Here is a 15,671-nt window from a genome sequence, read left to right as displayed (position 1 = left end):
TCCCGGCTCCAGGGCTACATTGGGAACTGTACAGAAGTTTGGTTAGGTCAGTCTTGCTGGACCCAATCTAAGTTGCATTACCTTGGAGGTACACTTAACTTAGGTCAGGTTGGCCATTTTTAGACCAATCTAACTGTCCTGAACTTTTGTATAGTTTACAGTTATATTGACCTATCTGTGGGTATAAGTTTAAGGTCCACATCTGGGTGAACTAAGATGGATCAGGTGGCCACTTTTAATGCAATCTAACTTCATCAAAAGTTTTTATGTACCCTTGGTCTTACAGCCATTTGGCACATTGTACAGCCAGGGTTGGCAACACCTGGCATGCATGCCAAGCATGGCACGCAAGGCCATTTTGCTCGGCACGCCACAGCCAGCCCTGGATCCGAGTAGCTGCTGTTAGTGATGGAGCCCAGGCTGCTCCCAGCAGGGCTTGCAGCATGCTAGCTGCCTGCTGGGAGCAGCCCAGGCTCCTGGCTGGCAGCAGCTTCCCGGAGCCAGGGCTGGCTGTAGCCAGGAGACTGCCAGCAGCTGCACCGGGCTCCACAGCTCCGGCATCAGCTCCATGCTGGTAGCGACTGCACATGCACCTTGGGGCGGGCTGTGTTGCCCCACTGTCTGCCCTGAGGTGCACGCACAGTTGCCACGAGCGTGGAGCTGATGCCAGCGTTGTGGAACCTGGTGCAGCTGTTTGCAGCCTGCTGCTGCTTGCTGTAGCTGCCCAGAGCCTGGGATGGCTACAGACAGCTGCGCCAGGCTCCAGAGTCCAGCCACCAGCTCCATGCTGGGAGTGGGGGTGAGACCAGGGTTGTGCTGCCTCAAGCCCCTTCCCCACTGCCTGTTCTGAGGCATGCATGCATGCGCCAGTACAGAGCTGATGCCAGGGCTCTGGAGCCCAGTGCAGCTGTTTGCAGCCTCCTGGCTGCAGCTGGCCCTGGCTCTGGGTAGCTGCTGCCAGCTGGGACCCCAGGCTGTTTCCTGCAAGCAGCTGGGATGCTGCAAGCCCTGCTGTGGGAGCAGCCCGGGCTCCAGCAGCTACCCAGAGCCAGGGTAGCTGCTGACAGCCACAGAGCCCAGGCTGGGGGGTTTGGGGCAGCAGGGCTGGGGGCAGAGGCTCTGGGTGGGGGGCACAGGGCAGCAGGGCTGGGGGGCAGGGGCTTTGGGTTGGGGGCAAGGGGCACAAGCAGGGCATCCTGCCATGTACCCCTTGCCATCGTTTTGTTTTTCTGCTACTCTGACACCTTCCAAGGTAGGCATTGTGGTGTTTTTCAGCACTCTGGGCAAAAAAAAGTTGCCTACCCCTGTTGTAGAGTCTGAAAGTTCTTGTTTTTAGGTTTAGTTGATACATGATGGTAAGCCAGTCACAGACAGGCCTATTCCAAAGTGGTATTCTTTAGACTCTGTTTTCAGATTAACCCAGATTTGTATTCATTGCTACCATGGTTTGTTTCTGGTTTGGGGTTTTTTTTCCCCCCTTAGAATACAAATTAAACTGTAAGATCTGTCAGCTCCAAATTTGGAATCAAAACACCTGTGGTGAATGTACGTTTGCAGTAAAAAAGATGTGCTTTATTAATTGTCTGCCTTTAAGCATCAGGATTGCTTCTTTTTTTTACAGCTGCCTCTTAAAAATGTGGTATTCTACTCCTTGATTTTAATCTGCAACAAAAATGTATTAAAACATTAGCCAAATTAAGCATATTGTGCTTTGTTTTATGTAAAGTATTGCTAATGTTCCTGTGTAACATATTCTATATGGCATGTGAAAATCTAAATGAAACGGTCATTGATTGAAACATCAGGCATTCAAACATAAGGAGATACCAAAATTAAGATGGCCTATGGCACTTGTAGAGAAAGTCTGGGTTATTCCCTGCTCTTCAGCACAAGTGGAATCTTCAGAGAATTTAAATACCAAACTCTAGCAAGTCTTTGAAATGACACGTGTGAACTATGATTTTTGAAAGGCTTGTAACTTGGTTAAATTTGGACAGATTTTTCATAAGGAGGGCAAAACTCATCCTTCTTACTAGCAGACCCATGACCAAATGTCCAGTGCCTATTCCAAAGCACAGACATTGAAGCTTCTCAGTTAAACAGAATAATTTTCTAACATGGGCACTAATATGTAACTTTTTCTCTTGTCTTGTTGTAAGAAATGATTTGAGCATTTGTGCTGGAATGTTTTTAGCTGTGTCAGTTCAAGGCAGACCCCTTCCAGGGAAAGTTGTAGCTTTAAATATAAACATTTAAAAAAATTATAAAGCATTGGATATAATGCATCAGAATGGATAGTGTTTGGGTATTCTTAATTGCACGTAGCATAAGTAACACGGTGCAGAAAATCCTGTGTGCTGTTGCACCTAATTATAGTAGGGTGAGTAAAAACTCATTCTCGCTTCTATCTAATAAAAATGTTACACTTTAAAAAGCTTGCCCTAGTGTTAACAGCATATTCATTATAAATTTGATATTTAAAAATAGAACCCAAAGGCTTACGAAAGAGTCAGTCTATGCAAAATTTTAACAGCTAGTATAAAATATACTTGATCCAGCACAATTCAAAACTATATACTGTATCTGTAACTTTGTGCCAAAAATGAATATACAGAAAACTTATCAATCACTGTTTACAAACTGAAGGTGGCTTGTTGACAGAGGACTCCGTATCCCATACCTAACTTACACAACTCATTTTGGGATAACTACTATCAGTAACATTGAGATAATGTCTTGAAATAATCGCAAGGGGAAGATGTATCTTAAATTACAAGGATTGTGAAGGTAATTTATAAAATGGTTCTCAGAAATGATTCCACAAAACATGATCAAGTAAAGTAAACAGTCCTGTGCTTATATGCTGGAATTGCTTATTTTTGGAGGAAGAAATTTCATGTAGAAGAGACTTCTCTGTATTTAGTTCTTTAACAGTAATCATACTTGCTAGTTTTTTTTACCAGAACTTTCTTTTTAAAAAATTCTGTATGTTTTTAATAGGCTGCAGAGTTGCAGAGTGACCTTGTGTTTGAAGAAATTAGACGTCGCATCAAAGAGGTTGGAAATCAGCTGGTAAAGAAAGTAAATGCTGTATTTCAGTGGGACATCACTAAAGGTGGAAAGACTGCAGTGCAGTGGAGTAAGTCATAGGCTTAATTAATTTATATAATGCCCTAATGCATTTTTTAATGAAGTGAGATTACTTATATTCACTCTAATTAAACTCTGATACTTCAAAGGTAAGCACACAAGGTAGCCAAAAGAAGTGCTTGCTAGGGCTTGAAAAATCTGGAATGCTTATTGCACAAGTGATGCTTTTTGCAAATGTATGAGATAACGTTCCATAACAGTAACAACTAAGTCTTCAAAAAAAAAACTTAGTAGTTACTAAAACTGAGTTATATAACTTCCCTCTTTAGGTGTATGTAGCGGAAAGTTTTCTAAATTTTGTTGACAATATGAACAAAAATATTTTTGTTCATTTTTTTTTTTTAATAGAATGTTTTGCTTTAGCTAAAAATATTTCAAAGTTGTGGTCACTGAATTAGTGTAGGGACACCCAAGCTAGCTTTAACTAGCTAGAAAGTACTTTTAGCTCTCTAGCCTAATCCTATATATATATTATCATGGAGTTCCATGTGGGCTAATCAAACCAAGAAGCAGGATAAATTTAATCTTACAGTCCTGTGCCATCATGATTAGACTGTCACAGTCGAAGGTAGTTTGAGCTAACTATCAAAAAACATGGCTACCCCAACAAGGTAACCTAGGTGTGAACTTAAAGTAAGACGGAGTGTAAAGGTATAGCAAGTTTGTAACTCTGTGATTGTTGTCTTTGTTCACTTTTTTACCCTGTAGTCCAGGCGTCAGCAACGTTTTTGGCCAGAGTACCAAAAACACCCCAACCTCTACCCATGCCTCGATTTGACATGCTAGAGGTAGGGGAGCTGCGAGGGCCTGATCCTCATTGCTGGTGGTAACTGTACAGCAGGCGGATGGTGAGGGAGTGGCTGGGGCTCCTGTGTGCTGTGAAGTGTGCATGCAGCCACCACTGCTGCCACGGAGCCGGTGCCAGGATTGTGGAGCCCAATGCAGCTGTTTACAGCTGTGGCAGACAGCCAAGAGGCCATAGATAGCTGCACTGGGCTCTGCCGTCCCAGCACGAGCTCTGTGGTGGTGGTAGATGTGCACATGTGTCCAGGTGAATAGCCAAGAAGGGGCCTGGGGCTGTGCATGTAGAGGCATGTCTGCAGCTACTGCTGCAGAGCCAGTGCTAGGGCTGCAGAGCCCAGTGCAGCTGTTTGCAGCCTCCTGGCTGCAGCTGGCCCAGCCTCTGGGCAGCTACTGCCTGACATGGAGCCCAGGCTGCTTGCAGTAGGGCTTGCAGCCTTCCAGCTGCATGCTATGAGCAGCCTTGGCTCCATGGCCAGCCTCAGGTGGCTGTGGCATGCTGTGGAAAACGGCCTTGCGTGCCATGCTCTGGCATGTGTGCCAGGGGTTGCTGATCCCTGCTGTAGTCAGTGGGTAAGTAGTAGTTTGCTTCCCATCCTCACCAACCCTATGGCAGGAAGTAAACCATCTCACCTTTCATTATGCACTGTGCATATGTACAGTTTACCACCAAGTAGCTGATACAATATGGGTTTACACTCTAGCTTATTTCCTAGCAAGTTGTTCATAAGCTGTACTTTAAATCAGGGGTAGCTAGCCTGCAGCACATGTACCACAAATGGCACAGGCAACTTCTCTGTGTGACATGCAGCATGCTGGGGAGGTGATGCAGAGACAGGTAGGGCAGGAACCAGAAAGCAAAGCAGCAGAGCAAAAAGCAGAGGAGCCGGTTGAGCAGGGAAGGGGATTGGAGTGGCACTCAGAGCGTGTGGGATTACTTTGTGGCATACCTTTCAAAAATGTTGGCCTCCACCGCCCTAAACCACTGATTCTCAACTGGGGAGAAGTGAGATTCTTTTAAGGGTACTGTGGGATACACTCTTGCCCCATTTGACTGCTCAGGGCCCCTGTGCAGAGATAATAAATCAGTTTCTAAAAAGGGGTGCTGCTCCACGCAGGTTGTGGAGGGGTGCCTGAAGTCTAAAGAGGTTGAGAACTACTGCCCTAAATCAAGCTCTGTGCTAGACTGCTGTTTCTTCTGTGACTGCAGTGGAGTTATACCCCAAAGTCTTTTACTGTTCAAGATTTGTCAGAAGCTTGGCTATTACCATTAAAAAAAAAAATGATTGGCTTGTAGAACAAAATACCAAATATTAATGGCAACAGGATATCACCTAGATATCTTGAGGCTATGCTATTAAGTCAGACAATAGAATAAGGATAAGGAAAATCAGTAATTTTCTAAATTTTATCCTAAAACACTTTTTGGTTTTCATCAGAGGCAAGTCTTTCTCCTTATAGTCTGTTTTCAAGTGCATATGTTTCTGTGTGTGCAAATGAATGATTCTTAAATACTCTAGGAATTGCCGATTTGATTTGCTGCTGTATCCTGAATGGTCTGCCTAAAGAATGAAAGAATGGTCCCAAAAAAATCCATGCCAGGAGGTTGAGCCACATGACACTTGTATAAAATGAGTTGAATTATAGCTGCTCTCACATTATTTTTTTTTATAGGGAGATACAGTTGCCAGGTCGTAACAGTTTGTTTTAATTGGCCTAGCCACTTGTCTCAAGGTATGAAATTGGTATGCTGTAGTCTTATTGTACCATGCCTGTTAAAGTTGGGGAAAGGCTAGTGGATCTGCATGAATTAGGTTTGGTCCCTGGTCTGCACTTCTGTCACACATACCACCACTTTCACTTGACAGTAATTTTAGGTGGCTTTTTGCAAAACTGCAAGTTTTCCAGGTTATTTAAGAAACTGCTATTTTTCTTTGATTTTCAGGGATAGAGATATAGTACCTCTTTATTATTTCCCTTCTCTCCCTAATTGTGCACATTTGAGATTCAAACTGGCAAGGCTGCTGATTAGTGGTTCAGTGTGCTAAACACTGGGCACATCTAAATGAGACGCTATGTTGCCATAGCGACAAGCTGTGATAATTTAGCTGATTGATACAGCGACCATAGCGTCAGCAGGCATGAACCGTGATGCCACTGCTGCTGCGCAGTAGTAATGAGCTACTGTGCAGTAGGGTCAGAAACAACCTGTGTTGGCGCTGGAACTGCGCAGTACCAGCGGTTACTGCGCAGTCATTTAGTACTTGCTAAAGTAACAAATGTGCAGATGAAGGCATGTGTGGATGTTCCCACTGAGCTTGCACTAATTTTCATAGCTATATTTTGTCTTTCTGGAGTAACAGGTTATTTGCAGAAAAATAATGCTGATAACATAATGCTGAGGAATGCATTAACATGACAAACCAGATTAAGTACAGCAAGAGGCAAAGAATCTTTATTGAAATCAAAATATGATGAGGGCAGATCTTATAAGCCTCTGCTTCGAGCACTGCCTAAAGACTGTTTTGTCACCTTTTTCATCCCCAGAACTTTCCTGTTTTTGCATTCATACTGGTTCAATGACGTGCATGTTCAGAATAGCAATAAAAGATTAAAATTAATAAAAGCAATCACAGCTGTATTACAGTCTTGCTTTTGTTGAAGATGCACATCGGGAATGCCATGGTTAAGCAACAAAACACTTCATGTGGAAGCCTCTGTCACACCTCTGTTAGAAGGCCTGTGGCTGCAATAAATTTGTTGTCTGTAAAGTTATTCTTTTTATGAAGCACGCTAGGAGTATAAAAAGACATGTGACTGAATAAATACAGGTGAGTGTGAGAATGCTAATCTTTGTAGTTAGCATAATAAGAATGGAAAGCTATTCCTTCTGGAAAAAGGTGAGATCTCTGCCCTGTTATTCCTACTAACAATGATTCACCACTTCATTCAGGCCAGGTACAGACATTATTATACTTTTACCAGTATAAGGGATCGGAAACCAGTCTGTTCACATAAGAGAAAGGAAGTTTGATGCACAAACTGGGTCTGTACCCATAACAGAACAGAAGTTTGGCGCACACAGACTGGTTTAAAAATGGCAGAACCTGGTCTAAGACTTTACTCCCCTCACCAAAGGGTGAATGTGCGTTCTGTTTTCTACCAACCTAAACTATACCACTTACAGAAAACTGCATAACTTGGATCAATTCTGCCTTGAGCTTTTTGAATGTCTGTGCCTAGCCACAGTGTCATCAATTTATTATAATCCTTATTTAATTTCTGAATCTCTTTGCTATGAGTTGTTGTGACTGGTGGCTTTTTGACCACCACTCCGTCTCAAACACATGCCATTTTACAGATTATAGTGGTAAACCTAGAGACTTTATTTTGCCGAGAGGTTTCCAATCCATCCTGGGTTGCTGTGACAGGTGAATGAATCACCCTGACTGATGTGTATGAAGTGCTAGTGTGTAACACCATGATGAGGATAGCTAGAGAGTGGGGCACTACTTTTGATTGAACTAAGAATTATTCTGGGCTTTCCTCCTTAATTCAATAAAACTGTGCTGGCTAGTGTCCTCTCCTTCTGCTCCATCCTTAGGGGATGGAAAGAGGATGGTTCCTGGCCTTTTATTTGCAGGGGTTTCTTCTAGCTGAGCAGGATAACTTAAATGTTTCTGCCCAAAGAGAAAATAATGTCTTTTGGGGGGGGGGGTTGGAAATTTTACGAGGAATTTTTTGTGTATACAATGTCTACATTTATTGTAACTATGATTCTAAAAACACCAGTGTGTTTTAGGCAGAATGAGGGTGACGCGCACCACCTAGAATTGACTGGTCATCACTTTCCATCACCACCATCGTTTTTATTGTCTTAGTATTTTACCACATGCCTAAAAAATACACGTACTCTTTGGACTGGACTACATGACCTCATGAGGTCCCTTCTAGCCCTACTTTCCTATGATCCTGTTGATCCCTTTGAACTGATTTTTTTTTTTTTTTTTTTTTTTTTTTTTTTTGCATGATCAGTGCCTTGCACTGTTGGTTTTTTTTAGTAGGGTGAGCAATACCAACTCAGCTGTTTCTGAGAAAATAGTGCGTCTACATAAGACGCTTTGCAGCATAGCAGGCTAATTTGCTGCACATTAAAGTTTCACCGTTTACATGTGCATGGCAATTAGGGTTCAGTAGAAAAATTTACTGCACTGCTGGTTAGTCCCATTGTAGACAAGTAGTATCTGGCAGCGCAGTAAATTACTGTACTTCCACTCACGTGTAGATAGTGACATTGGGATTAGTTTAGTCCAGCTCAAATTGAGCTGGGACATATTCAGTCGCATTAACTGCATGTTTCAATGTGGCCAATAAGTAGTTTTGCTAAATGTTAAACCATACCCATCTATTTTTTTAAACTACTTCATGCTCCCATGGATTCCAGTAGAAACTTGAATTTTGATAAAGAGGATATCTTGAAGATAGAAACATGGCTTTTGTGATCTGCATGAAAATCCACCTAACTTCGTCTGAGTGACTAAGCCTTGCTACTTTCTGAGTTTTTAATGAGTATACTGATGATGCTTGTGGAACCTTGGGTTTTGAATTCTGGGGAGGCATAGGCAGTGCAGGAGCAGCAGTTCCTGGGCCCTTTTATTTCTAAGGGTGAAAATGCTATATTAGCAGCCTTGAGACCACTAATGCCAGTCTGGGTCCTTCCACTACCAGCTTTATTAATTCTGTTAAATGCTGTTTCTGGAGGCTGAGGCAGCATTTCCCCAAAATGTGGTAACTGAGAACAAAATTATTTTTGGTAAGACTATAATTCTGGTCTCTGATATGATGCTCCCAAAGCTTGTCTACAGCCACATTGCCTTTTCAGAATGAATGCTTGAGATCTAGGCTCATGGTTATGGCATAGTTAATCATTAAACCTCAGATCCTTCCTATGCCAGCAACAGAGCCCAGTAATGTTGGTTCCAGATGATTTCAATGCTGTCTTGCACACACATGTGTGAATTGCTGATGGCAAAATGTTACCTTTCTCTGCAGTGTCTCATGCTGGATAGTAGCCCATCAGCCACAAATTGTTACTTTAACTCAATTGCCAGCATGTATACCAGCACCTGAAGATTCAGAAGTACTATCACACTCATGTCCCATGCAGTTATATTTCTGTATCATGGCTTTTCCATGGCCAGTTTATTTTAATATTATATAATGTTTAAAAAAATTAAGAGGATTAAGATGGCAAAGTTAAGAACTCAAAACCCTCTATAATCCCAGGGAGATTTAATTCTGCTTGATTGTACATGTGCGTTATGGTAGATATTATCAAACACGTGGTCAGATGCTCGTTCTGCAGGATGCTAATCCATTCGCATGGTTACAGAAGGAATCGGAGGTTGGTTTCCAGGGGAAGAAGGGTAGGGTTATGATTAGGTTAAGGCTTTTTTTTTTGTGATTAAAGCACTGACCTGGCAGTTAAAGGAAATGAACTTAGCTCTCATCTGACAGTCCTCATGATGATAAACTCAAACATTATAATGCAAGGGACCAAATTTGTAATTGCTTAGGTAGTCTCAATTCTGACATTTTCTGACAATAAGGTGCCAAAATGATTTTTTTTTTTTAAATAAAGTGACCCCTTCTTTCTTCTGTTATAAAAAATAAAAGGCTATTGTACCTGTGCTACCTAGAATCTTCAAGGGATGGGAGTGTCAAAAAACTAAATTTTAACTTTGGAGTTTGATTCTCAGGGTTAAGCACACATGCTTTCTCAAACTCTTAGCATATTTTCATGGACACATGCTGCCACTTTTTTCATAAACTTTGCTAACAGTGAAGGTATTTTGCTCCTGATTTAATATCTATGCATCTCCTTTTAGGCTTCTCTTGCCAAGTCACCAATCATATTGTCTTCCAGGCCTTTATTGGTAGAACTCTTCCTAGTATGAAGCTAGTTATCCAGCTGTGCTGCCTTATCTCTTAATCTTTTAACTTGTCACTTCTGCAGAGCTTTTGTGCTGTTGTACAGTCTGCAGCAGTTAACAGCACTACAATCTGGGCCCCACCTCTCATTGTCCTGTTTGATGACTATAGCTCCTGCATCTCTAGCTAATATCCTTGAGCTTCATATTAGAGGGAAAAATGAAAAAAAAACATCACTTTAAGCACTAATCTGATATTTTAATACAATGAATAGTTATATTTTTCCTGAGCCTTCAAGCATCCTAAAGATTTTTCAGTGGTTTTTAATTTTAGTCAACATTTTTGCTTGGGTACCATTTTTTCTTAAGTGGATGGAACATATGGGCTGGAATTGATTTTTGGTTTTTTGGTTTGTTTTAATGCAGACAATGGGGACTCTAGAAATACTGGTCAATATAACTAACATTAACCTTTTACTTTTGATTTTAATTCAATATGTATAATAAAATCAAAGCTGTATGGAATAGTTGGTCCTGCTTTCATCCCATGTTTTTTTTTTCCTATTAAAAAATAAGGTTATATTAAAATACATGTGCATAAACATTAAGTATTCCCACATGGATGGAACTGTCTAAAATAAGACAAGATTAGTCATATGAGTAATTCACAACAGCAGTTGGGGGAAGACATTAGAATTGTTCACAGGGGGTGGGGAACAAAATAAGAAAAGCCCTATTTATTCAGTCAGTAGTTTAACTAATTATTTGAAGGTAAAGAAAAACTTTCCATAAATACAGAAACATTTAAACTAGAGTAAAACATTCTTGTATGTTGCAATTATTCTGTTCTTTATCTGAGCACTGTAAGAGGTCACCCAGAGAGGTTGTGGAATTTCTATCCTTGGAGATTTTGAAGAGCTGGGTAGACAAAGTGTTTGTTGGGATGATTTAATTGGGGATGGTCCTGCTTTGAGCAGGGGGTTGGACTAGATGATCTACCGAGGTCCCTTCCACCCTAATTTTGTATAATAGTTAAAAAGAACTTGTCAAAATCTGTCAGCATGTATGCATCTCCATTGAATCTTTCTGTTTTATATTAGAGTCCTATATAGTAACATCAACACCCTTTTTAACCAAATCCGGTTTTAAATCTTGCTTTTTCTATTTTGAGTTTTTAAATATATCTGGAAACAATAACAGCTATTTCCTTTGAAACCAAGCATGAAATTCATTCTTTTTCCCAGTGAACCATAATTAATATCACCAGTAGACTGAAGCGTAACAATGAAAGTCCAGTCCACTTTGCTATTAATAGCTGCAAGTTTTAAGGATGAAGTTTTTCTACATCTTTGTGTGTGCGTGTATGTACGTGCATGCCTCAAATCTATTATTGGTTTCTTGGAGAAAAGTGTATTTTAAGGAGGGACTTCAAGAAGGATGCAGGTTAATGAAAAACCCAAGCATAGCTACAGTGGGAAAGCAGGGCACTGAAGATGTAGTTAATAGTACCATTTACCATTAGTTGGAATTAAACAGGAAGAGTGAATGAAGGAACAGAGAAATAGGCTAGAGAGCTTAGAAGGCAAAGAAGAGAAGATTTTTTTTTTTTAATTGAGGCAATTAAGGGAATTAATTGAAAAAGTTTGAGGCACAGTGATACACAAGTGAAAGAGGGGACAAAGTAGATGACATTTACTACAGCATTTTGAATGGCCTGGAGGCGGAAGTGGGGCAAATTGAAAGGTGTAACAGCCAGATTAAGAAAAAGTTACAGCTTTAGGAAGCAATTTACAACTGATCTACAGTAGATGCACTGATCTGGGAAGATTGTTGTCATCTTTCCCTGCTAAGCAAGGACAAATACAGTACATAATAATTTTGTGTGTATGTCTCAGCCTGGGCATGCAGACACATCTGTGGTACCCATTTTTTTTGTAGGAAGCTTTTAAAGTAGTCTTAAAGAGCCAGGGAAGACTGACAAGCCTACAGCTGGCCCAGATTGCCTGAGTGAGACTGATTCAGATGATGGGACTCCCAGTCTCAGGGGAGCATGTGGCCACACATTTTTACTAGCGTGATTAGAACAAGCTACAAAGTTATTACGCATTTTTTTTCTGGAATAACTTTTGTAGCTTATGCCATGCATTGGTTGAACGTGTAGCTGGGTCACAACTCAATGCATGATTACCAGGTTAATCATGCCTTAAGTGTAACGTGTAGAGGGAGCGCTGGTGTCCTTTGTTCTTTTTACCTTGTACCTAGTCCACTTCTTAGTTCCCAGTCTACCTCCCTAACTCTCCATTCATTGTCTGGTTCCTGCTTGTTCTGAGTCCCTAGCTCCTGATTTTCCATACCAGTTTTTTACTTTTGTCAACCCTATTTGTGATTCCTGTGCTGAACCCTGACCACCCGTGCCTCATTTTTGCCCATGAGAACACAGGAGGAAAAAGGATTTGGGCAAGGGGGATAACTTGATCCTGATGATTCCTTCTTTTAGTTCAGAAAATCTTATACATTCAACACAAGTTATCTTACAACCCCATCTCAGTGCAAAATAAAGTATAGTCATGGGATTCCAGCTTTTGGAGTCATGTGATTATATCAGGCTCTGAACTTCGTTTACTAAGATTTATATATTTTTTTTGCTTTCGTGGTTGCAAATGAAACATTGAAAATGTGGACTAAGTGTCAGTGCTCCAGAGTTTGCTGATGGCCTAAAATAATAGCTGTCAAAGAGGTTAAATGCTTTTTGTATTGTATTGGTCTCTAAACCTGTACCTATGGGGAGAACAATCAACATCCATCAAATAGGCTTCTGGTGTGAGAAAAGGTAAAAGTGTTCTTAACCCATCTCCAGGACTCTTGCAGTTGAAGGAAATGTTGTGCCTCCCTTACCTCTTTTGAACACCTGCTTCTGGAGCACCTTTATTTTTTCAAGCAGTGGTGTAAAGAGGAACTCCTCCTACTGCCCCTGTTCCCATTCCTGGAGGAAAAGGAAAAGAATCTAAGTACTACTAGTTCTGGCCTTCTAAAATGAGTGTAGTTAGAGGAAGCCCCAAATGTCTTTAAATTCATTCCTGCTTGCACTATGCATGAACAAGTATCTTTTTTACTTCTTATCTTAGGAGGCCTTTCCCATTTTCAGACTTCAGAGAAAAATACCCTCAAAGCTCCTTTAAGAATATGATGTTTAAACTTTTTCAGTGCAGGTGAGAAACCTCATTAAAGCTCCAGCCAGACTTAAGTGAGAACAAATAACTCTAGTTCCAAGTATGAAAACATCTGTGCAAAAGTGATAAGGAGAGTTTATTTAATTTACATAAGCATTTTATAGTTCTGATTCAGATGCAGAACCCTAATGGGCTGCTTTGGGTTACTGTGGGGTCTAAGTTTTATTTAACCAGTTTACCACTGTCTTCTCTCTAATAATTTTTAAATCATTTTAGATCAGGGAAGCTTAGTTGTATTGCTGCATAGGAAAACGTCCATTTCCCTAGGAATAATTATCAGTTTTAATAAATAAATAAATTCCTACTCTCTTGCAATACTGGTTTTTTGGCTGTCTGTGTTGCTCGTTCACTGAAGTAGTGCTAACCTGTATCTATAAGTTAAGAAGCTCACTCTAGAACAGTGATTCTCAGTTGGGGTGACATAACAGCCTTGGGTACTTTGAGATCCTTTCAAGGGTGTTGAAGCATGCCCTGCAGTGATAGCACTGTTAGGTATGACTCCACAATGTTACAACCATTTGATCTGTTGTTGTAGTCTCTCAGATTTCTTTGCAATGGAAGCATTGCTTTATTATTCTGTAGTTAAAAAAAAGAATGAAAACTAAAAAGTTGTCATTCTCTTAATTAGTGGTTACTAAATTATCTAAATGATCTTAATTTGTTTATAATGTTATTAAATAATTGTGGGTTTTTAATGGAGACCTGATTCCATACTATTGGGAGAAAAAGGATAGTTTCTATGAGGGATATGAAGAAACAGGTTGTAGTCTTGAGCTCAATAGTATTGAGCTATGACCATGAGCAACTGTTCTGTATCATACTGGAAGTAGGGTAGCTGAAATGATTATGTACTTTAACATGCATTCAGGATGAGTAAAAGGGGAAAAATATCAAATCTAGCAGAAAAGTTAAGCTAACATCTTGGTTTCCCTTAATGCTTTTTTTTATACTGTTGTGTTCAACTCATAATGCAGAGGTTACTTTTATTTTTTTTAAAATAATGCTAGTGCATGTGGATATTTTGAAAATTTGGGTAAAGGAAATATTTCCCTTATAACTGGATGAAATGTAAAACGTGTAAGCCAAGAAGTACTGGATTTATTTCTTTGTTGGAACAAAATTGCTAATGCATCAGGGCAAGTTAGGCTTCCTCTCTGCATAACTGTTTCTTTAAATGTTTTTTAAAAAATAAAAAAAACTCTGACTTTGATTTTAATGCTTATAAAATATTTACCTTCATAAAAGTCATTCCATTTTGTTGCAACTGCTATGTCTAAAGAGAACAGGAATTACTATTCAGCTTTATTAGCTTGTAGATATGGATCCCCAGAATTATACCCAGAAGCACTTGTGCACATCTGTTGGCTTTCTCCCATGTTTCTGAAGAGATTTTTTTTAATCTGTGTTAGAAACCACTTTTACTTTCTCACATTCCTCACAAAAATGGAGCGGTTGTAAGAGAACAATGCTGAAGACGTTCTGTGCTATTGATGAGCAGATTTTTTTTCAAAATCTTCAGGACCTGCAGTAAAACTGTATTTAACTAGCAGTGGCAGAATTGTTTCAGAAAACTAAGTCAGTTAATTTAAAATGTTTGGATAATATAGTATTTTAGCCTTCAGTGCATTTTTTTTAAACAAAACTTTAAATTTTAGCTGGGATGTCACCATTGGTGCTAGGAGAGAGCTCCTTGACTGATATACACACAGAATAGCTTTGATAGGGTTGTTGTTTAGTATTGAGAGCATCTTGTATGGAGAAAACAATCCATACGTTGTATTAATTAGGCAATGTCTAGACTCTTCTCTTTCTCCCAGCTAATTGATACAAAATTGATTTAGGAATCAAGAATATCTTAAAATCAAAGTCCCTATACTGTATTTACTCAAATGTAAGGCAAGGGTTCCCCCCCCCCCCCCAGTCAACATGGGGGTGGGAAATGCCTTATCTTAGATTTGCATATGAAGTGGAGGGGGCAGGTGGCTGGCCTCCCCCCCACACACACACACACTTACTCTAAGGTGCAGCTCATCTCTGGCTTGGGCTGGATTCCTTCCCAGGCATAGAGTATAGGGAAACTCCTGTCTTGTCTAGCAAATCATCAGTGCTGACACTGCTTCATGGCCTGGCAAGGGCTGCACTTCTGCAAGAATATGTCCCATATTTCAAACTTTTAAGAAAAATTTTGTGCAAGAGATTTTGCTTCACAAGTATGTTGATTTTTAGCATGTAAACCACAAAGGCTACATTAGAAAGTAAGGGTTTGTCTACACTGTAGTTGCTGCAGTGCAGTACACCAACCTAAGCTAACTCTAGGTAACTTTTTTAATATCTGTGATAGCACTGAGCTCAGCACAAGCTAGTTCAGCTTCTTAGTTAAATTCTGCGACCTGTGCTGAATTTCCTACTAACATAGCTACTCTTCTAGCAGCACCTGCGCTAGCTTGTTGAAAACCTTAAGGCACAACAGCACTGTACATATAGGCCCATACCTATAGGGACCCACAGGGTTGGAAAGAACCTTCTCAGTCATTGAATCTAGTCTGGTGTTACAGACAAC

At 40.4% G+C, this 15,671-nt stretch overlaps 1 protein-coding gene across 1 annotated transcript in view; it reads left to right on the top strand.

The window, feature by feature from the left end:
* Positions 1–15,671, top strand: part of HSD17B4 (hydroxysteroid 17-beta dehydrogenase 4) — a 108,061-nt gene that overhangs the window by 80,203 nt on the left and 12,187 nt on the right. Inside the window, exon 22 of the mRNA XM_019554992.1 lies at positions 3,001–3,139. Within this exon, the coding sequence (XP_019410537.1) occupies positions 3,001–3,139 (139 nt within the window). The remainder of the gene's footprint in view (positions 1–3,000; positions 3,140–15,671) is intronic.

This window comes from Crocodylus porosus, unplaced genomic scaffold, assembly GCF_001723895.1.
Source record: "Crocodylus porosus isolate Cpor-Errol unplaced genomic scaffold, CroPor_comp1, whole genome shotgun sequence".
NCBI lineage: Eukaryota > Metazoa > Chordata > Crocodylia > Crocodylidae > Crocodylus > Crocodylus porosus.
Note: the sequence above shows the minus strand (reverse complement) of the source record. Positions and strands in the feature narration are given on the sequence as shown.